This window comes from Eptatretus burgeri, chromosome 3 (genome assembly GCF_056783735.1).
Source record: "Eptatretus burgeri isolate ZD-2024b chromosome 3, Ebu_testis_v1, whole genome shotgun sequence".
Lineage (NCBI taxonomy): Eukaryota > Metazoa > Chordata > Myxini > Myxiniformes > Myxinidae > Eptatretus > Eptatretus burgeri.
In genome coordinates this window covers 89,189,971-89,216,416 of record NC_140963.1, presented here as the reverse complement: position 1 = coordinate 89,216,416, position 26,446 = coordinate 89,189,971, and the positions used below count along the sequence as shown (strand labels likewise).

The 26,446-nt window shown below is 42.6% G+C and overlaps 1 protein-coding gene and 1 long non-coding RNA gene across 5 annotated transcripts in view; one reads left to right on the top strand and one right to left on the bottom strand.

Moving 5' to 3' along the window:
- LOC147030408 (cleavage stimulation factor subunit 2-like) overlaps window positions 1-18,863 on the top strand; it is a 92,478-nt gene extending 73,615 nt beyond the window's left edge. For all 3 annotated transcript variants that reach the window (XM_085874423.1, XM_085874424.1, XM_085874422.1), the window contains 3 exons: window positions 2,600-2,662; window positions 18,098-18,205; window positions 18,558-18,863. In XM_085874423.1, the coding sequence (XP_085730549.1) occupies window positions 2,600-2,662; window positions 18,098-18,205; window positions 18,558-18,635 (249 nt within the window). In that variant the 3' untranslated portion in view covers window positions 18,636-18,863. The remainder of the gene's footprint in view (window positions 1-2,599; window positions 2,663-18,097; window positions 18,206-18,557) is intronic.
- LOC147030407 (uncharacterized) lies at window positions 4,381-26,446 on the bottom strand. Of its 2 annotated transcripts, XR_015056348.1 has the most exons (4): window positions 26,356-26,413; window positions 25,306-25,382; window positions 8,448-8,554; window positions 4,381-4,502 (listed from the first exon to the last, which is right to left on the bottom strand). It is a non-coding gene; the product is annotated as an uncharacterized LOC147030407 (long non-coding RNA). The 2 variants fall into 2 exon arrangements; XR_015056347.1 differs by lacking the exon at window positions 25,306-25,382 and having other exon boundaries at window positions 26,356-26,446.

The following is a 26,446-nucleotide window of genomic DNA, read 5'->3' as shown; positions in this document are numbered from 1 at the left end:
TCAGATGAACAATTGGAGCAAAGAAAGAGCAGGAGACATTGGTGGGGAAGTTGATCATCACCTCGTCCAGGAGGAACGATTTGACATTGGTAGAAATCTGGGTTGGAAAGTTCACAGATTGAGTGAGGCCATAGAGTCAGAGAAGTCCTTTGCTGAAGTGCCATGGCTGGTGAGAGAGGTACCATCATGTCTAAGCCAATTGTGGTGACAGTTGAAATTTCCACACATGAGAAAGAGAGAGTTTGGATGATTGGTTAAAAGTTGGTTCATGTTGGCTGAGGGAGATGTAAATGGAGTTGTCACTGTTAGGGAGGTGGTACAACAAACAGAAACGAGAGGTGGGAGCAGAGGGGAAGGTGCAGCCAAAGGTACTTCTGGCAGTTGGGAAGACGGTGAGGGGGGGAGGGGTAGGCATGCAGTGGAGGGTTGCTCACTTAACATGTCAGAGGCATAGAGAAGGGGTGGGTGGGGAGGACCCATGCATGTAGGGAAGGTAATTGACATGGAAGAGTTTGACACCATTAATTGGCGTGAAGTGGAATTGATGATTGTGTGCAGACAACCTCTGCAAATTGGACTTCTCAGGATTCCCAAGCTGGATATACAGACAGACATCACGGGAAGGGTAAAATGAATGGCTGTTGAAGGAACAGAGGAAAATTGTATTGTCGGAAGGTACAGGGGAACAGTCGATGGACAAAGCGTTTTGGGAAATACGTTTGTGAGGAAGAAGAGAAATCGATCATGATGAAGAATAGGAACACTTGGTGTGTTCCAGACAGAGAAATATGGATAGTGAAACATTTTAAAATCATTTTAAAAGCTTTTAAAGTAAGAGGCAATTCATTCAGTTTGGACGAATTCAGAAAGTAAGTGATAAATAACAAATAAATAAATGAAGGAAATACAGGCTTTTAATTTCTGAGTGAAAAAAAAATGATGCGAGGAAGGGGAATAAGATAAAGTTTAGGATGGTAAAAGGATAACACAGCAGAAAAAAGCAGTGCAAGGCACACGGCATCAGGGCAGTCAGGATTTGCGTGCCGACGAGTTGAGGACTGGGTGAATTGGCCCAACCAACACTCACAGGGCCCTTATTCAACAATACACCACAACAAGGCACATTACATGACCAAAAGTATGTGGACACCCTTCTAATTTGTAGATTTGGCTATTTCAGCCAAACCCTTTGCTGACAGGTGAATGAAATCAAGCACACAGCCATGAAATCTCGAAAGACAAACATTGGCAGTAGAATGGGCCGTACTGAAGAGCTGATTGACTTTCAACGTGGCACCATCATCGGATTCCACCTTTCCAACAAGTCAGTTCATCAAATTTCTGCCCTGCTAGAGCTGCCCCGGTCAACTACAAGTGCTGTTACTGTGAAGTGGAAACGTCTCGGAGCAACAACAGCTCAGCCGCGAAGTGTTAGGCCACACAAGCTCACAGAACGGGACAGCCGAGTGCTGAAGCACGTAATGTGGAGAAATCGTGTCGTCGGTTGGAACACTCGCTTCCAGAGGTAATTTGGAACTCGGTAGTAACGTCAGCACAAGCACTGTTTGGCGAGCGCTTCATGAAATGGGTTTCCATGGCCGAGCAGCCGCACACAAGCCTAAGATCACCATGTGCAATGCCAAGCGTCGGCTGGAGTGGTGTAAAGCTCACCACAATTGGACTCTGAAACAGTGGAAACACGTTCTCTGGAGTGTTGAATCACACCACCATCTGGCAGTCCGACGGACTAATCGAGGTTTGGCGGATGCCATGTGAACGCCACCTGCCCGAATACATTGTGCCAACTGTAAAGTTTGGTGGAGGAAGAATATTGGTCTGCGGCTGTTTTTCATGGTTCGGGCTCGGCCCCTTAGTTTCAGTGAAGGGTAATCTTCAAACAACAGCATACAATGACATTCTAGACGATTCTGTGCTTCCAACTTTGTGGCAACAGTTTGGGGAAGGACCTTTCCTGTTTCAGCTTGACAATGCCCCAGATAGAACAAAGTGAGGTGCATACAGAAATGGTTTGTCAAGATCAGTGTGGAAGAACTTGACTGGTCTGTACAGAGCCCTGACCTCAACCCCATCGAACACCTTTGGGATGAATGGGAATGCCGACTGTGAGCCAGACCAAATCGCCCAACATCAGTGCTTGACCTCACTAATGCTCTTGTGGCTGAATGGAAGAAAATCCCCACAGCAATGTTACAACATCTGGGGGAAACCTGTTAGTTTGAGTGGAGGCTGTTGTATCAGCAAAAGGGGAGACCTACTCCATATTAATGCCCTTGCTTTTGGAATGAGATGTTGGACGAGCAGGTGTCCACATACTTTTGACCATGTTGTGTATGATTATACATGGAAAATTGGACGAAAACAAAGGGACGAAAAGATAACAGACCCATGACAGAACTGGTCCGGCCAATTTCGCTTGGAAGGAGGAACTGCATAACCCAACTTCTTAGGAGCTCAAACCTCAAAGTGTTTGATGTGCTGTATCCTGCTCTTCAGTCATTGAACTGTATTTGCACTTTTGCACACCTTGATAGTCTTCTTTTTTTTTCTTTTTCTTTTTTTTCTTCTTCTTTTTTTCCAGCTGTCTTTATCCGCTCTGTGCAGCCCATTGACGACCCTCACATTGGAACTTTCTCACCTCTTGGTACGTACTTATTGTGGAATGATTTTTTTTTTTTCTTCAATCTTAATCCTCCCCTCTCCCTCCACCTTTCCTACAAATTAAAATTTTTAGTCTATGTAACACATGGTAGTGGTTTTATTTATATATATATATATATATATATATATATATATATATATATATATATATATATATATATATATATATATATTTCCACCTATAAGGAAATTATGTGGGTGTTTCCACCTGTGGCATTCGCCACTTGTAATTTTGCCATTTTTGATCCAAGTCCTTCATGAATCGGCTGTCCAGACCCTCCCGTGCATAGCACAGGTACCTCGCTGGTATAAAATGCATGTATACACACACACACACACACACACACACACACACACACACACACACACACACACACACACACACACTCTGAGAGCCTCCCAATTACAGATCCAAATATACCCATATATGTACCTCTACCTTGTAGCAACTGCCGACAGGAACTGTACCGCCGTCCACTGTAGGGCGCTTGGCAAGTGGCTTAAGCACTCCAATTAAATGGTTGGCAAGCGATAGTGATTTCAGAATATCCAAATTGGACAAATGAACACTTTTTTGGGGGGGGACTCGGAACTACTGCTAAGTTCGATTCTAGAGCTTACATTTTGTAATTCAGCTTCGTTTAAGAGATTCTTGATGTTATTGCATGTGCAGAAATGAAATAGTCATGAACGCTGGAGTCTCCGGGCGTTTTTAAACATTGCAACTTACCCAGCGATTTGTAGCAATGATGAACAGGCATTCGATAACATGTGAGGAAAGTGAAAAAAATAATAAAAATAAGTTTATCATTAAGAAATCGTTGCAGCCTGCTCCAAGTTGAGGCGTCGTTGAGCAGACCAAAAAAACATGGCGGCTTCAGACCCCACTTAGGTAACCCAGGGAACGTGCGTCACCATTTCTGCAGTTTAGAGATCGCTTCCTTTAAACATTCGGCTCATCCTCAAGGTCTTCGTACCTTGGTGGAGAGTTTGGCATGAGCTGACTGCTGACACGACTATATATTTTAAGTGCCACATAATCATGTTATCATGGTTGTTATAATGGCAAATGGGATTATTGGTAGTCCGCCATGTTCAGGGCAGTCACGTGGGTGATGTGAGTTGAGGTGAATGACTATGGATTGGGGATGATTAAGAATTCCAACAGTTTTCCATTGCAATTTCTTTCCCTTTCCCCATAGTCTCAAGAAGGTCTCGGGTGTGTAGACTGTCCAAGTTTAGACATTGTGTTGAAAGATATGTGCAGTATTGATTTTACATTTTGATGAGAATTATTTTCGTCCAAACTTGGTAAACATGTGAAAAAGAATGCAGCTGCAGCGTTTTAGCCATTTGTCTGAAGCCAACACTCGAAGAAGAGCAGCAAAATAGAAATGTGGATTGCTTGGAGAAGTGGTTAAAGAGTTGTAAGGAAAATCCCAACTTTTGGTCAACGGTTGAAGATGTGGAGCTGAAAAAAAACTGTATAATACTGTAAATGGACTACGAACTGTAAATATTAAATAAGAAACATGTTTTGTGTTTGATGCAGCCACTCTGACTCGATAAGAACTATCACTATTATATTTGAAGCAGATCTGGAATTCAATTCAGCCACTATGCCTTTGGGGTGTAATATTAAATTTCATAATGAAACAGGAACTCAATGTTGTAATTTTCTTTTTATCTCAATAATGACTATACTGTATTGTCACATCAAGTCTCATCATCAGTAAAACAAAACAGCTTGGAGAGCTAATGGTAATAACTTATTCACTGTATTTTCAGGAGAAAAATGTAGCCTTGACAAATGAAGATTTTACCTGGGGGGCGGGGGGGGGGGGGTAAAAACGGAAATTATTTCATAAGAAATGCACGGGAACCCTGTTGTGTGTGTATATATATATATATATATATATATATATATGTATGGATGTATATGTATATATATATATATATATATATATATATATATATATGTATGTATGTATATGTATATATGGATGTATGTATATGTATATATGTATGTATGTATATGTATATATATATGTATGTATATATATATATATATATATATATGTATATATATATATATATATATATATGTATATGTATGTATAATATATATGTATGTATGTATATATATGTATATATATATATATACACATATATGAGAGAGTTGTTTCTGTGTGAAGAATTTTCTTTGACTTTTTAGGTCATCTCTTCGAGCATGGCCTAATAATATGGGTGTCGATGTCCTTCGATCCGTCCGTTCACAATGAAGTTGAAGCGAGAGATCTGGTCATTAGTGATCCTGATAGAGGTCGATGAGACGTACACGATGGTATGGCTTTCAAGGTCACCGAAGTTCAAGGTCAAGGTCACGAGGCTTTTGAAGTTGCGAAAATGACAATTTTCAAATTCTATCTCCTCCACCATTTCTCAAGCGATCTTGAATTTGATTGAAGCATATGAATCTATGGGACAATATCTGAATTTGGTCAGGCCGGATTTTCGATATTCGCTTTCGTTTTCGTGTCACGTGACTTCAAAGTTGGCAAAAAATGCGAAAATGACGATTTTCAAAATCTATCTCCTCCTACATTTCTCAAGCGATCTTGAATTTGATTGTGGCATATGAATCTATGGGACAATATCTAAATTTGGTCGGGACGGATTTTCGAATTTCGCTTTCGTTTTCGCGTCACGTCACGTGACGTCAAAGTTTGCAAAAACTGCCCTACCTTCAGGAGGCTATATATTCTCTACTGGGCATGGTAAAAGTTAGTGAATGGTGTCATTGCATAGCAGCTGACCTTGTATATTTAAACATTTTCCGCCGAAGGTGCATAGGTTTCAAAACCCGAAATATAAACGTCGGCATTTATTTTCAAAATATAATTTCATGCGCTTGCGTGCCAAAATGCTGAGTCATCTTTAACCAAACTGCGCAGTTTGAGCTGCGCAGTAGAACTGCGCAGTAGTCTTCGGTCATAACTGAACATTGAGAACTTGTGGTATTATAGAGATGACCGTCACCCCCACACGGGGGTAATTTTTTAGATACAATTCCATAACCCTGGACCAATTGCATCAATTTTTTGTCCTGTTCGCCCCTGGTTTATGTCGTGTAAGCGTTCCTGAAAAGTGTGACGAATATCCAAACGACGTAAAGCAAAACATTTTTTCTCACAAAATTTATGGAATAACTAGGGGATGCGTTCCTCATGTTGCCACTTCACGCATTGTTGTACTTTTTACCTCAGATATTACCCTTTTTTGATTGGTGACAGTTATGTTCAAATACACATGTATAAAAACAATAACCAGACTTGTTTAAATAAAAATAAACCTCTTCCAGAAGCTGTCAAAGTTGGTGGTGCCCCTCCTCCTTCCTCCTTCAATGAACATCGACATTTTTATAGACGGTACATATCATAGTCGGAGGTAAACTAAATAACCCAGAAACATTGACGGCATATTCACTAATTTCACTTCTAAGGTAACACTTCTGCAATGCCTCTTAACCAATCTAAGCACAGTCCATTATTTGTTTAGGTGTGAAGCAAAGTACAGTAGTTCTTTTGGTGATTTTATGATCTCCAGATTTGGTATTTTTAGCGTTGTGTAATGGCATCTTTATCAGTCTTGGAAGTTCTGAAAATGCTTGAGAATAAAAGGTACGGCTTTTAAAGTGACTTAAGTGTGAGTTGAGCGACGCATATTAAGTGGTGATATTAATAACTTGACGATGTATTTGTGGAATGATGTAAAAAGGGAGACGTAAATCAGGTGTTATTGTAACGCATCATTTTCATATGTGGAAGGTGAACATTACAATAAAACCTTTAAATTCTTAATAAACTTGAAGTTAAAACCTGAAAGAACGGCGTTTTGGCCGATCGACCATCGTATGCTGCACTTTTGGCGTGGAGAACAGAGGAGTTTGGCTTGCGTCTCCGCACTTCCATTTCAAAGGTGATTCTCTGTCGGGAATCAAACCACTTGCATTTGAATATTTCTATTCCGAATGCAGAATGGAAAGTAATACAAGGGTGAAACTCCTTCCCTACTTTACGGAAATCTGTATTTTTGTAACGACCCATGCGGAGGCTTCCTTATCAGGTCAGGTCAGGTCAGGTATGGGAGCAGGCACCGGAGTAGTGCGTCGCTGCGTCCACTTTCTGCCGGTACTCCAGGGGCCTCCATCTGGCCATCCCCCAGGCAGATGCCTGGCTGATCCCCATCTCTTTGAGATGCTGATCAACCACAAGGCACGTGGCCAGCTTCCGTATGTTTGTCATCAAAAAGGCATGCCGCGATTATTTGCAATTGAGGTGCTATTCCTATATGCTGATTCTTTTCTTAACCCATTTTATCTGGATAGGTGCAATGGAACGGATGATGACCACGATTATGTCACTTACTCCCATGGTCGTTTTTTTACTGTGATATTTTTGTCGAAGTTACCAGGTACAAAAGCTTGCAAGTGCGTTACTGTGATCAGATGTCCGCCAGGCAGGAGACCATCAGTCTATATTGGTGTTACGTATCCGCCTTTCCTCGCCGGTGTGATTTGTCTTTATTGGTTATCATGTTGGAATGGCGTTTATATTCGTTTTCATCATGAGTGTTTGTTGACATTTTATTTTGTTATATTGATGGCATCGTATTAATTTTTTATTGGAATGAAAATATAGAGATTGAGTTGAAAGAAGAATGAGGAAATGATAAAAATGGGGTGGGGAAAAGGAAAAGGCGGGCTTCCCCGATTGGAATGGAAGACTCTGATGTTCATTCCTCCCTTGTAGGCCATTTATAATAAGTGCAGAAAACTGCTTGAATTATCACTGAGATGGGGCTTACTTCTCTCCTTCGGAGGAATTCTTCTTTCAACGTCTCGCAAAATGTCAAGAACTTGCTTGCAATTGAGATCATTAGCTGCGTCATTTTACCTTTCATGTTATAATATGTAAATTGTAAATATGCTTGAGCTTGGGTTGATCAGGGGTTTTCCGGAACCGGGTGCAACTGGAAGAGAGACAAGCGGGTTATTGGGTCACGGTTGGAATAAAGGATTGACTCGGATTCTGAACGCCTCAAACGTCATTCCCTTCCATGCTAAAGATCCACCTGTTTGGCGTTTTGGGTGCGAACAACTGCCATTTATTGGTGATTTTCAGGCACACTGCACTCTCCAGAGATCTTCTGTGCCTGGTGTTGTGCTGAAAAGGGAAACATTTATTGTGGAGTTGCGCTGGCAACGATTTTTCACCTGAAATTGGCACCATGTAATGACTCGTATGTAAAGAGCTCTTCTTTGCTTTTGTGGCACCTTGTACGTCTCGCGTTGCATTATGAGGGTTGGTGAAGCTCATCTGAAGAGTCGGGAGGCGATTTCTCCTTGGAACCTTCATCAACATTCCTGCCTTCGTCTCTGCCAGGTTCCAGAGGGCAATTCAGCTAAGTACCTTGGCAACTTACCATTCCCATGTGGCAATGGAACTCCTTTCAGAAGTTTTCCCGTCACATACATTCACTACTCCTACTGCTGGCCAACAGCAATGAATGTCATCATTCTGTCTGAATGTGATTGGTTGATTTTGAGATCAAGACTGTTTATATCACCTGTAAGCTTTTACACCTGTTGGAGAGTTTATCAGATTACACTAAGACGCTTCCCTTCAGCACATTCCTGTTTATATATGTGTACCCCTTGCATTGTTTAGCATTTTGCACATGTTTATTGGTTTAATACAGTAATTTACCAGATTTCTTGGTGGTTTAAGGACTCTTGTTTGTGTTGCTTATTTGTCTCTCCACTTCAGCAGCACTTTTTCCAGCTGGGTTTCCTCCTTTCGACCCCAATCTCCATCTGTATGGATAGTTCAGAAGAGAGACCCGTAACGGTCAATAAATACGGAAATAGCATCCATAGTCAACCCATCCGGTGTTGATTCAACAGCCCAAGCACTTGATTACGAAGACTCTTCAGATCTAAATCCAGCCCCCCTCACCATAAAGCCAACAATAGGCTCCAGCAATGAATGCTTCGTTGAAATTAAAAAAAAAAAATCTTCCCCAAATATCGCTTTCATTTGTGTTGTTTTTTTCGTTCCAATTTCGACAGGATCACCCCCAAAATCTATATTTTGACATCAATTTTTCAAAATTTTCTTGGGGAGCATACCCTGGACCACCCGAATAAAGTCTCATTTTACTCGCTACTTTCCTTTTTTTTTCTTGAAGTTCTGCAATTTCACCCATGGTAATATATGGAGGATCCAGTCTCTGTGGGACTCTACACCAAGTGTAACGAGTGGTTGCAGGTTCCTTCCTGTACGATCTTAAACAAGAAAATGAAGAGGCCATTTGTCTCATCATTGCTGTGTTGCACTTCTGAGTTAATTTTTGCGACAGTTTTAAACAACTAGCTGCTCGCCTATCTTCTTGATGTTTCGCTAAAGTCTGGCCCAGTCGTTTTCAATTATATGGTTATCAGATGTACTGCGTACACAATCTGGAGAGACAACTTGCAATTTTCACCTTTTACATGTGCAATATGGAAGTGCTTTCACCACTGATCCCTATGTAAGGGAGGGAGAGGGGTATTGACACCATATTTCACTCCTGGAAGCAGGTATTACTAATGATGTCAATGTGTTTTCATTTTCATAACCTCTTGATGAAGAAGCTTTATCTTTATGTGCTAGTGACCATCGACTAACGTTCACCTCCCATAAGGGTTTCGGTTTCCAACCTGGAATTGCTTTATACCTCCGCAGCCAAAGGACAGAGGTAATATGTTTTCAGGCTCTACATACGTACATACGTGCATCCATTGTCGCATTTTTGTTCATCATAGGTCACATGGTATGGCAGCCATATTGGATCAGAGGAAAAAAATTGGACATCTTTTCTGAAACCGTTCAACAAACCAATTTAAAACTTGACATATGTCATCAACTCTGCATGGGGTATATAGGCTGATAAAGATGACATCGTCAGTGAAGTGGTATTCCCACAGATGCCAACCCTCCCGATTTCATCGGGAGGCTTCCGAAAATTCACCCAAACTCCCGCCCTTACGATCACTATCCTTATCCTCCCGAAATTTTGATATTTTTGCACTGTTCACTAATCAGAATGTACTAGTATGAGAATTGAATGAAAAGCATCGTCTGCGACGTATAGCATGTGGTAACTCCATAACGTTCGCTGCTACCAAATTGTACGTAAAAAATTGCAAATTCAAATGAGGAACAGCGAAACATTGGGTCTGGATCTCGCTTATGCGATCATGCACTGAGATTTAGTGCATGCGGTATGTGTGCAATACAGTGCATGCGGTATGTATGCACAGTGTATATGCATGCGATACGCTCACTGCATGCAGCTGGGCCCCGTACCAGCCCGGCGGTCGTGACCACCGTGCGGTGTTTAACAGCCGCTAGAGTTCTACGAGTCGCGCTGCAGCTGTGGAACATCGACTTCGAAGTTACCGATGCTTCAAGCCCTCGATGTTGATTACGAAATGGCAGAAAAGAAGCTTACGAAGACCAAGAAATGGTCTCAGAAGTACAAGACCGAATACAGTCTCCAATACCCGTGTATTCGAAAGTCTGAAAGAGGAATTCATCATGCGTATTGTACAGTATGCAGCGTTGATATTTCAGTTGAGCACGGAGGTCGCGATGATATTCGGAAGCACGTTGGAAGCAAACGGCACACAGACATTGCAAAGGAGAGATCTTCGAGCACGAGTACCGGTACACTTCTGAATTATTTCACCAAACAAGGGACAAGCGAGGAAGAGGATGTTACCCGAGCGGAACTTCTCTTTAGTGGATTTATTGTGGAACATAACTTGCCCATATCAGTCTCAGATCATGCTGGACCTCTATTTCAAAAGATGTTTCCAGATTCAAAAGTTGCTTCAAAGTATGGATGTGCAAGAACAAAAACTTCAGCAATAATTGGTGAGTTGTCAAATGTTACTGCTTCATCTATTGCCGATATTGCTAGACTAGCTCCATTTAGCCTAGCTACAGACGGTAGCAATGACAGTGGTGAGGCCCAGCTATATCCTGTCCTGATTTCGTACTATGACAACAGTGCTGGGATTGTGAAGCAAGGTTTGCTAAGTTTGCCTGCGTGCAAACAAGATTCCACTGGAGAAAACATTTTCAAACTGCTTGATCATGAGTTCAGTGACAGGAAAATTCCGTGGGGAAATTGTGTTTCCTTTTGTGCTGATAATGCCTCTGTCATGGTGGGCAAGCACAAAGGAGTCGCTGCTTATATCCACAAACAAAATCCAGAGTGCAAAATCATGGGATGCCCTTGTCATATGATGCACAATACGGCCAAGAAGGCGGCTCAGGCCTTACCCATTGAATTAGATGACTTTCTCATCGATATTTACTACTACTTGGACAAAAGTAGTAAACGCGTCAAAGGAGTGAAAGCACTGCAAGAACTCTGTGATGCCCCGACACACAAGATTCTGAAGCATGTCGCAACAAGGTGGCTGTCCCTTGGTCAGTGCCTAGACAGGCTGATTGAACAGTGGGAGCCACTTCGCCTCTTCTTCAAAGAAGAAGTACGAAGAAAAATGCAACCAACTGTAGCCAAGACTCTAACAACGAGCAAGAAGGACGGCACTGTATCTACTGCCAGTACTGGCACTGCAGGATCAAGCACTAGTGGAGCAGCATTCACCACTACCACTGCAGTATCTGCTGCGAAGAAGACAGCAGGGACAGCACCAAAACCAATGCTGAGAGCAGGTAGCATCACCGGCCCTTCATCACGTTCATCTACAAAGCAGATCCCTTCAGAGTCGAGAAAGACTGTGATAGTCCCATCTACAGGCAAAGAAGGACCCAAGTTAAGTTCTGCTTTTGCCAAATCACTTGATAGAAGCTCAGCAAAACCTTCGAATCAGAGGTCTTCTTCCTTGGCTGCACCTACCTCAAGCTCTCTCCTCAAACGTAAAATTGGATCTGGTACTACGAGTCTGACCTCTTCTGCTGGCAGTAAATGCAAGTGTGATCGCCCTGCGGCTAAGTGTACTACGAGTTCTACAACTAAAAGCGCATCTTCCTCAAACACTGTGCAGGAATCTAGAGAAAAACATGTCAACAGGATGTTCTTGTCTCCACAAACAAAACTCTATTGTTTCTTCCTTCGATATGCTAACAAGCTTTTTGAGAAGGGGAATCTTCTGCTCCAAAGAGACGAACCCTGTATTCATCTCCTGCACGGAGAATTGAATGGTCTTCTGAAAGATATCTTCGTACGGTTTTTGAAACCATCGGTGTCATCGGTTGCTCTGGTAAATGTACCCTTCTCTGACAGAAATCATCAGAAGAATGATGAGGACCTCATGATTGGGAACGATGCCAAACTGTATATAAGGGAACAAAGGAGTCTCAAGAAATCCACCTTCACTCTGAGTGAGTCAGACATCCAAGGTTTCTTCAGTGCAGTTCGCTCATATTATGTGAAAGCCTGCAATTACATCTTCAAAACCTGGCCGCTAGATGATGAATTAGCCAAGCATGCTCAGGTGCTGGATGTTAAGCTACACCAAGAAGTGGGGTTTGACTGTGTGGAGTTTTTCATCAAGAAATTCCCCTGTCTGTTCAGTGGCGGTGATAGTGACATAGACAGTCTTGAGAGTGAATTCGCTCACTACCAGGCAGACGCCTCCATAGCTACAATTGCTACTGAGACAGTGAGAGTGGATGAGCAGTGGCATCGGATTTCACAGCTCACAGATCCCTGCACTGGTGCCAAGAAGTATCCTAATTTGAGCAAAGTGATGAAGGGAATCTTGGTCATTCCTCATTCGAACGCATCATGTGAGCGGGCACTCAGTCTTGTACGGAAGAATCATACTGAATTTCGTCCCAATTTGAGTGTCAAAACCCTGGAAGCTCTCTTAATTGAAAAACTAGCTCATAGCACCCCTTGCTACCAGAGAGAATACAGCAAAGACATAATCAGAAGGGCTAAAAGAGCCACACAGCTGTCACTCAGCAAAGCTGCCATGGAAAAAGCAAGCAGCAGTAGTACCAGCCAGTAAGGTAAGAAAAATATTGCTTCTTTTGTGCTTTTTGTTAATCTTTGATTGTCCCCTAACTTACTAATATTAACATACATGTAACATTAAAAAGTGCACAATTTTCCCCTTTTTTTGTTCAAAAAGTGGGAATTCTTAACATGTTAAATGCTCCAAAATAGGGCTCAGAGGGCACTAGAGAGCGTCTAGAACCCCAGAGCTTCCAGGGCCCTAAGGCGGGCCCTGGACCCCGCCGCAAGGGTCGAGCGCTCCGCGCTCGAGATGTGTGCTTTGCGCACATTATTTGGTGTCGGTTGCAAATCCTCCCTAATTCTGATTTCCAAAAGTTGGCATCTCTGTATTCCAGCCATAATTGGTTGAATCTAAATCCTTATCTGAAAAAATTGAAACCATATATGTGATCTACGACCTGATGTGAGTGAAGAATTAAATTTGTCATCGGTCATGTGGTCTGGTGGCCATATGCGACTGATAATAAAAATGTAAAACTTTTTCTCCAGAACCACCTAACAGATTAATGCGAAAATTCATATATATAATTGACTCTCCATGGGGAATATAGTTTGATTTTTTTTTGGTTCACGAGCGCCAGCCAGAGTGACCAGTATATTCATTATGTCTGTGTGTGTCTGTCTGTCCAGAGCTGTCTCTGTCTGTCTGTCTGTCTGTCTGTCATAACTCTGTGGACTTTGATCCGATCTTGATGAAACTTGGTTATGTGTTCGATATCAATGTCTAGTTGTTTTCCTGGATGAGGGCGTGCTACGCCCATTGTGGGCAGAGCTATGCCCCAAAAATAGCCATTTTATAGGGGGAAGTCGGATTAAAAATCTATCTTCTGGAGAATTGACTGAATGGAATGGGTTTTTCGGTATTTGAATAGCAAAATGAATGATCTAAAACTTGTCGTTGTGTGATTTTTCATTTTCATCCCAAGGTCAAGGTCACAAGGTCAAAAACTTAGAAAATCGTGAATTTTGCCATAAAAATCATACGACCGCCCAAACTTTGAGAGCTGGGATGACAATATTTTTTTATGCATAATCTTGAGGTCATTCCCCACCTAAAGTCTTGAAACCATTTTGCTCTATCTCGAACACCTTGCCCGTGGCACCCCCTTCAAGTTTGTTTTTACGCTGATTTCATCAAAGTATGGATAATCCGAGGAATGCGAAATGCCCTATAGCCTATATGACGTTATATTGTTCCTGGAATGTTCCAGAGGAAGTTTTGCACCAAAGGTCATAATCCTTGACCTTTAAAGGCCACAAAGGTCAAATTTTCAAAGTTGTGGGAATCGAGCCGGGTTTTCGACTTTCTTCGACGAACTAACCCCAATAAGCTATAGTGTTACGAATTTGGAAGCCTTGTGCACACAGACAGACAGCCGTCCCCCTATAGCTCAGTTATATCGGTAAGTGTGTGTTTCTACTTTGGGTCCCGTTCCTTGTTTAATGGGTAATTAAATGTTAATGCGCTGCGGAATTATTTTGATAGTTAGGGTTTTCTTTTACATTTGTACACCCCTTATAACAACAACACGCCTTCACCTCGCTTCCTACACTGACACCATTGCCTACGTGCATTCGACCACGTACGTGGGCGGAGATTTCCATCGCATCAGATTGAGACTCCGCCCAGGAAGGCAGGGGCATGCCCCTTGTCCAATCTGGCCACAGAGTTTGACTTTCCCACGACACGCCGGCCAATGGGTGGCGAGCGGATCGCCTGAGACGGCCCGGCCAATCGGAGGTGAGCGGACCGCGCCCGAGAAGACGCGGAGGGAACAGAGAACAAATAATCGGCGCCCCGTCTTCTCGAGCGCGTGTTCTGGTTCGCTTGACATCTCGAGCGCGTGTTCTGGTTCGCCTGACATCTCGAGCGCGGGTTCTGGTTCGCTTGGCATCTCGTCGCTGGCTCGGGTCTCGCCGCGTGCTGGAGCCTGGCGCTGCCTCCGTACCCGGGGTTTGGCAGCGGCATCGAGCTGCGGGTTCAAGTCCCACCGAATCGGATCGACAAGGGCCGCACGAGGCGGGAAGGTCCATTTTCTTTTTGGGGTATTTGTGTGTGCGCATGTGTGTCTGGGGCCCCGTCTTTAAGTTGTAACTTGTTCAGTGCTCTTTTTGCCTTGTTCATACTGGCATTTCTATTAGTCGTGATAACTCTGCCCTTACGTGCTTCCCTCCTTCCCCACCTACTGTTAATAAATACCCCATTTGTTGAATGTTTCAGCTCATCCTCGTCCTTTCCTTTATTGGTTTAGCAAGGTGCGTGTTGGAGAATTAAAAAGGCCATTGTTGCTGTAGATGTACGATTGGACCAACGGATCTCGGTAACCATCCGCTCGGGTTACGCACGGTTCGAGAACGGAAACTGCTCGTCCCGTTCGAGCTCCGTCGAGGATGTGAATATTCAGTAACTCGTCACGTGGGTCTCTAGGTATTTTGAAGTTTGGCAAATAACCCTGTCCCACGTGGTGGAATTATTGACGATTCACGGTCCGGTAAGGGACCCGTACCCTCGCAGTTTTCTGAACGGTACGATCTAGATTCTGGGTGTTCGGTAGAGTCGACCCTACTGCTCCACCTAGCAGTCGTGCTCGCAGCCGACGCTCGGCTCCACAACAATAGCACGTATCCTGTTTCCTTATTTTAATGTCCACAACATTGTTTTGTGACCTTTAAAGGTTATGCAAAGGTCAAATTTTGAAAGTTTTTAAACGAAACCGGGTTTTCAACATTTTGCAGCTAATAACCTGTCGCCCGTACCACATCATGTTGATCATTTTTATAACTTGGTCAAAAATTATCACATTGTGTCATCCTTGACTTCTGAAACGATCTACATCGTCAAATACCGCTCGTGAACCATTGTCGTCTTCAGACTTGTATTTTTCATATTCATTTTCATTGAGGCAATTCAGCATTACTGTGCACAAAAGTGGTTGTTAAATATAATTTAATCAATAAAGCTATGTATAATGGCAATGTATGTGAAATAATATGGAATAGGCAAAGCCGAGAAGCGAACGTAGAATTCTTCTTGCATTCGCTTCTGACTTTACCTATAACGTGTTCACAACTGTATACTTGCCAACTATACCGTGGTACATGTAAGCGCCGCACAGCTGATGATTTTGACGCAATTTCCGCTTACTTCGGCCTGGATTCGGGATCAGCGATCAAATAATGTAAACCACGATTAAAAAATATTTTTTGATGATGTAGGAGATTTCTTTATTAAAATTAACTTTGGGAAAAAAATAATTGAATAAATAAATAAATAAACAATCACTTCTGGTCAAGAATAAAAGAAAATGTAAGTTCCGGAAAGAGTTTCAAAATCACTCCCGGTAATGTTAAATACAAAATAAACACTTCCTGTCATGAAAAAAAATCACTTTCGGAAGTATAAAATTAACTTTGGGAAAAAAAATAATTGAATAAATAAATAAACACTTCCGGTCATGATCTCCTGGCATGCATCATTCCCCATGACAAAAACCGGAAACAAAAAAAAAAACGGAAGCAAAAGGGTCATAGGCAACGACACGGATTCACAATTGCCAGGGTATTGTGTTATTTTTGTTGTTTCCTATTCTCTCATGTTCACACGTTAAGTAATATTCACAAGATAGAAATAAAACCCAATCGTGTTTATACACCGCACAGCGTTTAAAAACAACCGGAAGCAAAAGGTCAAATCCAATCACACAGATTCCAAATAGCCAGGGGTATTTTGTTGTTGTTGTTGTTTCCGATTCTCACATGCACGTGTTAAGTATGAAGCTCACGGCGTTCGCTAATATGGTGTATGGATGTTATGGCTGCATGCATCATAGTAGTGTGTTCAGTTGATGATGTTATTTTTCTTCAGAATGAGTGTGTGAGGCGAGATTAATTATTTGTCTGAGACGATTCATTTAGGTGGGGTCCTCACGTCCAACGCTCCACTGCTGTCAATCAAGAACGGCCGAGCGATACCGTGAGTGGGACGTTGGCTAATCACTAACCATAACGGAGCAATGGGGCAGAACTGCCTGTCTAGAACACACATGTAGGCACGTCATACTCTGTGAAGTGAGATAAGAGAGAGAGAGAGAAGAAGAAGACAGGGCTTGTTGGGGACCCGATGCAAGCCTGCAGGTTTGCATCGGTCCCAACATGAAACAGGGGTGGGGAGAGAGAAGAGGGTGGGTAAATGATGTGTGCCATTGTGGAGAAGTGCGGGTGATTGTTTGTGGTGCGACAGGAAATTGTGAATGCGAATCAGTAAGCCTGCCCTGAACGGGACGAGTGTGTAATGTTTGACTACTCTTTCTGTGTTCCAAGTGAAGGAGTTCGAAGTAGGGATCGAAGTAGTGTGAGTCAGTGTGTCAGCCGGCGTGTCCAGGGAAACTCCACGGCTCGTCCATTCTCTGCACCGTGGCACCAGCCTGTTCGTTCTTGCATAGTCTCGTTCTCGTTCTCGTTCTCGCAGAGGCTCCAGCTTGACTTTCCCAGGACACGTCCCAGCCGCAAGTCCGAGAATTCTCATGCTTATAAAGCTTCATCGGGAGGCGTGGTTCTGGGGCCTGCCCCTTGAGCTTTGGCAATGCCGTTTCCCCATTGGTGAGCTCCTGTTGCCATGCTGTGCTCAGAGGCTGTGTCCATGGTTCGACAATGAAGCTCACACCGAAGTTCACCCATCTGTGGTGCTTTGTCCTGCTGGTGCTTGTCCATTGACAAGATTTGCACTCTCGGTTCCGCTTCTTGATGCATTTTATGATGCGCTGGTTTTGATTTGTAGTGAGTTTCAATGTGACTTTTGTGAGGTGCATTGTGCGTTGCAATGCAAATGTGGATTTGCTGCAAAGGGGTGTGGATAGATGGGGTGAGAGATAAGAAGAAGGGGGGATTTTGAAAGAAGAATTAAAAAGGGAGTTCGAATCTGCTGCACAAACACAACACATTTTTCGGTCCACTGATACGAGGGCAGAAGCAATTTAGCTAAACAAAATTTCTACAGATACACCTTCACTGTGGAACCCTTGAGTGTTGGATGTGTCTTCCCAGGGTCTTCCAAAACCACAACAGTATTATTTTGAGCCTGTTCATAAAATGGCAGTTTAAAGCTTGACAAAGTAAAACAACATTTCTACTGTCATTGGCTCGCAAATAATTGCATTAAACCAAATAAGCCAATTTATTTCTCCCACTTATGATGATTTTATGAAAATACATACACATCATGCAGAGGAAAGGCGTTTATCATTTCTATGAATTTGCTCATGTGTCTTCTTTTCATCTTTCCCATTTTTCATTTCTGGCTGCTCATATACTTGATTCCCAGGTCGAGGAGACATTCGTTTATGTGATGCCAGAGCACAAGTCCCAAGGTCACTGGGACCAGGCAGCCCTGGACAAACTACAGTTACACCTCAGGATCAGGAAAAAGCAAGTTTCACTTACTTTATGCTTTGTATTGTGAAAAATATAACAGGTGTCATGAAAAAAAATAATTTATTCACCAACTTAAAGTATCCTTGCTGAAGGCTACTCTGTGGCTTTGGTGTTTTGTTTCGAAAAATTTGTATTTAACATCCATATTAGGTTTCTTCACCCCCTGTGTTTTCTGCAACGCATTTTTGTTATTAATTTATTTATTTATTTTTACTTATGTTGTGAACACAGATGAGTTCAGCTTCTAGTTATTTGGAGTTCATCAACATGGACTCGCTCCTCTTTCAAAAGTAATCTTTTGTGACATCCCCTTCATAATTATATACCTCTCCTTAAAACCTTGCAGGCAGCTCTCATCATGCAGGTGTTGCAGCTCACGCCAGATCAGATCTCCCTCCTCCCACCTGAGCAGCGGCATTCTATCATGATTCTCAAGGAGCAAATTCAGAAATCTGCTGCCTCACTTTGACATACTCGACTAATCTCACTGCTTTTCTTCCCTGCCCCGCCTCACCGCACCACACGCATGAACTGCCTCACTGTGCACACGCAAATGTTGAAGCACCACATGTGCTATCCTTGCCTCACTGCACCACACATATTTACAAATCACACTTCACCTTTTGAACTGTTATTTGCATTGTTCTTTTTTTTTTTTAAATAAAATATAAGTGAATGAAATTTCCTGTTTCAGTTTGTCTTAATCTATACTTTGGTCACTTATCATTAAAAATAAATCAAAGGGATTCTGGAATTTATTTTTCCATTTCATATTGTTACGTGGAAGGAAGAAGAGAACCATAGCAAGACAAGTGAAAGTGTAGTGTGTTTCGAGTAGGTTAGATTGCCATGTAATAGGGATCTGTCAGAGTAAGTCATTTGTTACACGTGACACTGAGGAGGCAGCATACGTAATTTATAGACGGGGTAGATATATTAATTAATTATGTATATGCAAAACCTTGTGGGCGGGCCAAGGTGAGGACTTCCCATCACAGAGGCACATGTGTCGTGTGTGAAAGGCCAATTACGATCTTTCGCCAGTGTGCTGTGGCGCCAGAAGAAAATGTGTTTTTATCGGGGTGGCTTCTGTGGGTGGCACCAGAGAGGAAGATTCCGCCCAGGAGGAAGAAGAGAACGGTGGGCACTTGAGTCCAGAAAAGAGGAGGAAGAGGAGCACTTGAGTTGACCAAGAAAGAACTCTATGCACAAGAGTCGACTGGTGAGCACAGGGGTCAACGAGAGTCCATCAGGAGAGAACAGTGTGCAAGAGGCTCGTGCACAAGAGTCTACTAGGAGAGGCTTTGAGACCATGAGAGAGGACAAGGAGAGGCTCGTGGGAGAACTCCATCTACGAAGTGGAGACCAGAATTCAGTGGAGAGGCTCATGCAAGAGAGGCTCAGGAGAGAGAACAGAGAGGCTCATGTGAAAAGGAGGATGGAGACCTCACTTAAGCCGCTGTCACATCTTTACGTTTTAGCCAGCGTATGGCAATGTATCAAAATGTATGTAAAACGCTGGCATACGCTGAACTTTTGATGTTTTTTTTTTCCAGTTTTGGCCGTATTCATAACAAGTTGGACGTATTAGTAATGTACACAGAACGTTTCGATAACATAAAGATAACTTATACCAACGAATGCTTAGCATGTTGTCGGCGTTCACAACCTATGCCCAACGATAGCCTAACTTATGCATAGCGCGGCAGCGTATCGCCGACAATCACGTGGCGTAGCCTATTAAAAGGCTGCGGCTCGACGATTCAAATCATAACCGCACTAGACATTGAAGTGTCAAGCCGCTGTCACACCTTGACGTTTTAGCCAGCGTATGCCGACGTATGAAAAATTTGCCGAATACGTTATGAGTAAGTTTTCTATACATTAAGAGCACGCTGAAGCACGCTGGCAAACGTCGTAGTACGCCGAGTATGTCGACAAATTTTAAGCATGCTGAAAATTTTACGACATGCCAGCGTATGACGCACATGTTCCACATACGCTGCCCATCAGTTGTAGGCACGTTACGCGATCGTTGACACACTTCGACACACGTTACTTGTAAGTTACTCATTAGTCGAAACACGTCGAGGTAATGTTTAGCGTACCCAAAACTTATTTCTAACCTATGAGTAACGTGCTTTGAACCTATTTGTAACGTATCTCCAACGCATATTGACGTATGTAGATGTATATGACGTCTTCCGGACGACCACAGAACTTACTGAACGTGTTACTAACTTACAGCTACCGTATAATGGCGTATTGGCAGCGTTTAGGGGAATTGGTATATAAAAATGGGTTTCACAGGAGGAACCCGTCAGTGTTCCAGACTCCATGGTTTTTTTTGTTTGTTTGTTTGTTTGTTTTTTTTTTCTTCGGCATTACGGTGATGTTGACACTTCGATTTCTAGTGTGGTTATGATCTAAATAGTTGAGCGGCAGCCTATTAATTATATTGTATTATAACCGCATGAGAAGTCGAAGTGTCAACATCACTGTCATGCCGAAGAAAAAAAAAAACCATGGAGTCTGGAACACTGATGCTAAACATTACCTCGACGTGTTTTGACTTATGAGTAACTTACAAGCAACGTGTGTCAACGATCGCGAAACATGCCTACAACACCTTACTCAGGTTAGAAATAAGTTTCGGGTATGCTAAACATTACCTCGACGTGTTTCGACTTCAGAGTAACTTACAAGTAACGTGTGTCGACGTGTGTCAACGATCGCGTAACGTGCCTTCAACCTATGGCCAGCGTATGCGGAACGTGTGAGTCATACGCTGGTATACGTCGAAAAATTTTGAGCATGTTAAAATTTGTCCACGAGCTCGGCGTACTATGACGTATGCCAGCGTACTACGACATATGCCAGCGTGCTCTTAACATATACAAAACTTACCCATAACGTATTCGATGTGTGCCAGCGTTTCAGACAAATTTTTCATACGTCGGCATACGCTGGCTAAATCGTCAAGGTGTGACAGCTGCTTTAGAGGAGAAGCCACTTATGGGACCGACCCAAGCTGGGATCACTCTGTGTTTTTAGAGGGCCAGGAGGCCTCTTTCTCAAAAGGATGAAGGGGATCACTTGGCTTGGTTGAAGGCTTACTCATCGCTGGCCCTGCTCATGGCCGTTTTACTTTGACTGGGCGCCATCGATATTGGCTCTCGTCATGCACCTGCTATCTTAAAACTGGCTGCGTTGGGTTGAACTGTGTCCACCCTGTGCATCAGAGAAAAAGGGAAGTCCTGCCTGCATTATTCTGTTGTTGTGCAAGTGTAATCTGTGGTACCTAGTGGGTAAGGCTTTGCAGTTTATTTGTCCTTATTGAATATAAGTTTGTGTATCCCATTCTCCCTTGTTTTTTGACTCGCTTGGTTTGTTCCGTTTATGATAGAGTCTTGTCGACTCTCTTCTTGTGCTTTTCAATATAAAGATAAATCCTTTAACGTGCAAGAAAATATGTTTGAGTCATCTGCTCTCCATGTGTGATTTTCCTCATTTTAGTGACGTTGAGGGAAACGCAAAGAGGAGTAAATATTGAACACAGTGCCAGAAGACCGCTTTGACCATCCCTTGGGATGAAAGGTCCCGGCTCTGAGGAATTCCGTATTAACGGATACTTCAACACGACAATATTATATTGTTGCCATAAATGACGGTTGGATTTATCTTTCATTTCTCACTTGGTGTTTACCTCACTTTCAACAAATACCGAAACATTAGTCAAGCTCTCGCCATGGTAAGACTATAAATAACAATATTAGAGGTAGTGCTCAAAAGCTGTAATCCATGATATTTCGACCTCAATCATGGTGTATGGTAGTTCTCACAATGGAGGGATTGCACTGGGAAAAAATGGCCACCCCATCAAGCGTGTTCAAAATGATATGCTTGAAAGCCACTATCGAGTGAAGTTGTATGTCTTTAAATGCCATACCTTTTATTAGTCTTGCGCTGAAGGAGTTACGAGACAATTGCAACGCCTCTGACTGTGTATGTCCGCATCTACATATTTTCGCTTTAATTTTTTTTCTCTGCAACCACTTGTCTGATCAATGCGAAACTTAAAACAAAACAGAGGGACTCTCCATGGAGAATGTTTTATTGATGATGCTGATGTCATAGGTCACATGGTATGGCAGCCACATTGGATTAAAGTTTAAAAATTTGGACATGTTTTCTTCAAAACCGCTCAAAGAAAAAATTTAACTTTGCACGTCATAAACTCCCTACGGGGTATGTAGTCTGATAGCAATGAAGTCATTGGTGAAGTGGCATTCCAGCCATAACTGGTTGAATCGAAATCCTTATCCGAAAAATGCAAAGCTTCATATATATTGTTATGGCCGTGGGTACTGAGTGTATTGTGAGGGGGTAAGTCCGCGTTTCTCCTCAGAAGAACCAGACTTGGAGCCACCCCTCACAATTAACTTTGTGGTGCGGTGGGTTGCTTAACAACCGCGAATGCCAATCAGTTAACCATACATTCCAGTGTCCACCGTCTAATTTGCCGATTAACTAGAGGTCACATGGCCTCCTGACTGGGGAATGCGCCCTCGGCGATGCACCAATTTTATCTTGATTAGATCTTAAGTAGGGCAGCCGAGCGGTTTCCGCTGGTGCACACTAACTATGATAGGTTAATTTGTTTGGGAATTATATAATCTCCCAGTCTATCTAGGTTCGGACAATGCTGGATGAATGGAAGGAAATGACAATCACGGACAGGTTGAAATGTCAACAAGGAATTTATTATTGAGAAAAATATATAAACCGAAGGACTTTTTATTTCCTTGTTGATTAAATGAATGAATTCAAATCAAAGTTCGATCAACACAATAATTCCAAACAAAGAATTCAGCAAGCATTTTTAGAAAAATGGGCAAAGAGCAGATGCTTATCACAATGCCTTACTTTACAATTAAACATGAGATATGGGTACCCAGCAGACCATTCAGGGGGAAAAGAAATCCGGTCTCGGCTTACCAAGGCAGAGGTCGTCGTGCGTCTACTAAAATAACCCAAAATGTGTGAGCGTGCCTTGGTCTACCTCTCCAAGTGAGCTCTCCACAACCAGCTCGTTTCCACTGCCAGCGACCTGCGTCGCTGTGCACCCATCCGTAAACAGGCTCGAACACCAATCGACATCACGTTTTCATCTCCATGTACCAGGCACGCCAAGTGCCAGGTACGGAGCGGAACCACCAGGAACAGTCCAACCGTCACCAACTGCCGTTGCTGCTGTCCGCAACCGTCAGGAGCTGTCACCAACCTTCAGCAGGATCTCTCACCAACTCCCACAGGGCAGTCCTGCCGTCCTTTTATAGGCGATCAATGTGGGCGGAGCCTCAAGCACGACCTCGGTCAAATCCAGCTTGCCTATTGGCACATCGGTGCACGGCACCTTCAACCGGCCATTCTTGTGCTCATTCTATCCCAACCATCAAACAAGATGCAACTCCCAATCAACACAGGCCTGGCTTACAACGCCATGTTCGGGGCACTGGACGAATGCCAGAAAGCAGCCACTTGCCGGAACAACCGAGCGGAAACATGAAGCGCCCACAGAACGTCAACGAGTAATAATTATCGCCTCTTTGTTCAGTCCAACACTAAGACGAGCCAGTTAGCATCCGTAGAGCTGCTGAATGGGGTGTTGATCGCTATGGAAAAAGTGGGTGTCATTCGACGGAAAGGAGGTGGGTATCGAACGTCAATGGAAAAAGGTGGATCCTGAGGTAAATGATTTGAGACCACAGCCATGTTTAATTGTCAGAATGAACTGTTCAGGAAAAGCTTGTGGTGTAATTCATGACTCAAATATCCTGCAAGTCCAAAGTGAAAATGATAACCAGAATAAAATGTGTAAATAAATCGTGTATTTCCAAGCCAATGTGTTTTGATGGAAAGGGGATAGAATGAGTCTCCTTTGGGATAACGGCTGTCTTATCGCATGCACGAATGGTGAATATCGCTCGTGCAGAAATGAAAACTGCCGTAAAATCATACGTCATGAACGTGTCATAAAGAGGAAAAGGTTATCCCATAAGAAAGGAAGGGAACCTGTTTTTTACCCTTCTGCTGCACATCAGAGTTAGAATCCCACCAGACAAGGGGATGGGCCTATTCTGAACATGCACTTATGGAAATAACTGTCTGAGAATATGGGTGTTGTGTGCATTACTCGGATCTGATTCTGAAATCCACAACAAATCGGCGTCCAACAAATCTGAGATCAACAACAATATGATCTAAGCCCCGATGTGTGAAACATTAAATTTATGATGTCATCAGTCACCTGGTCTGGTGGCCATATTGGATTGAATATAAAAACATCTTCTCCAAAACCGCTTAACAGATCGATGCAAAACTTCATGCACATGATTGACTTAGCCATGGGGGACATATAGTTTGAATTTATTTTTTTTATATTCACCTTCATTGACCCAATTTAGCCATATTGTGCAGAAAAGTGGTTGTTAAATATAAATATCCTAATTATAATAATAAAAGTACGGATAATGACATTGTATGTGACGCAATAGGGTGCACAGATGATACGGGTATATATGGGTAATAATCGCAGTGGTCCATAATAGTAGCATGTTTAGTTAATGATGGTATTTTTGTTCAGAATGAGTGCGTGAGGCAACATTAGGCGCTCCACCGAGTGCCGTTCTAGTTCTCCAGTGTTTTCAGAATTAACAAAAGTGATAGACGCCAGAATACATCTCGTGTTTTGATCACTAAAGTTCCAAATAGGGAGATTGCTAAATCATCGAATTGTGTTTTGTTTTTTGTTTTTTCCTTTCTTTTTTTTTGCCTTTCTTTCTTTCTTTCGTTTTTTTTTTTTGTAGCCAGCTTCGCACAATAATGGCTGAAGCGATTACAATGATTCAAACGCGATGAAGCGACATTGTCTCTGGGCTATTGCACTCATACCATAACACAAAAAAGATGATAAAAATAAAACCACCACGATACGACACCACAATCCGTTGCACATCATTTACACATGCGCAGACTGGGAAATTGCTGTGATAAAATGCTGTGGATTATAAGGTAAGTATATGTTATGTTGTTTACCAAGGAAAATGGCTGGGAATAACCAGACCTGTTGATCCAATACATCTTGCTGTTGAGCTTGGCCACTTAAGGCGCCTCTATCAGACAAGAACAAAGGAGAACATCACATCATGAGCGACATCTGCTGAGACTGTACGGCAGACGGTTGTTATAATAGGAGTTTCTGGAGAAGGCATTTTGGCCTGTTTAAGCATGCGCTATTATTACCAATTTATGGATGTTTGTCTGTGCTCTCTCCTTTTAAGTCCTGAGTGTCAAGCAAGGAAGCGGCACCACCATTTTAAAAGTGTTTGGTAGGACTTGGCCAGGGTTTTAACTGCTGTCTTCCCAAAATCAGAGTTGACACTCTAACCTGTGTGTGTGTGTGTGTGTTTTTATATATATATATATATATATATATATATATATATATATATATATGTCCGTATACTTTTGGTCATGTCATGTTGGTGAACGCCAAATGAGTTAAGTAAGCTGTGATGCGGCACTGATATTTCACAGTAAAATTACACTATTCCTGGTCATTGACATATAAAAAAATACCTGTGAAACGTCTTTCCACAACTCTCCCGTAACCAATTGGAGCAGTTTATTGGCGCACAAAATGGCATTTTAATAGTTATCTGGCTTTTAAAATCTGGGACATCTTCAAAACGACCAAGATCTGCAAAACAAGTTCGCCGAGTTGTGCTAACCAAGATGGCGACACAGCGGCTACGCTTTTCACGGGCTATGAGCGTTTTATATAATTTCAGTTCAGTGTCAAAATATAACATTCGATTTAAATACATTTCTCCTCGATCATAAACTGATAAGACAGACAGAGACAGACTGAATGACGTGAACCAATTGTTTAACCCCGCGTTTTGCTTCGTGTGTGTGATATGAGGTAATAAACTTGTAAAGCACACGCCGAAGGGCTTAAGCGCTCCAACGAAACGCTTGATAAGGAACGGCTGGCTTGGCAAGCGATAGCAAGCTGATTGTTAATGGAGCACCCCCACAGCGCTCTTCATGAAAAATGGTAAATGAACACACCACAGGACTCACCACAGGATATGATCCTCCATTCCTGCGATCCCGTACATTGAAATCCGTAAAATTTCATGGGCCTTTACGTCATGACGTCACCTCGTCTTTC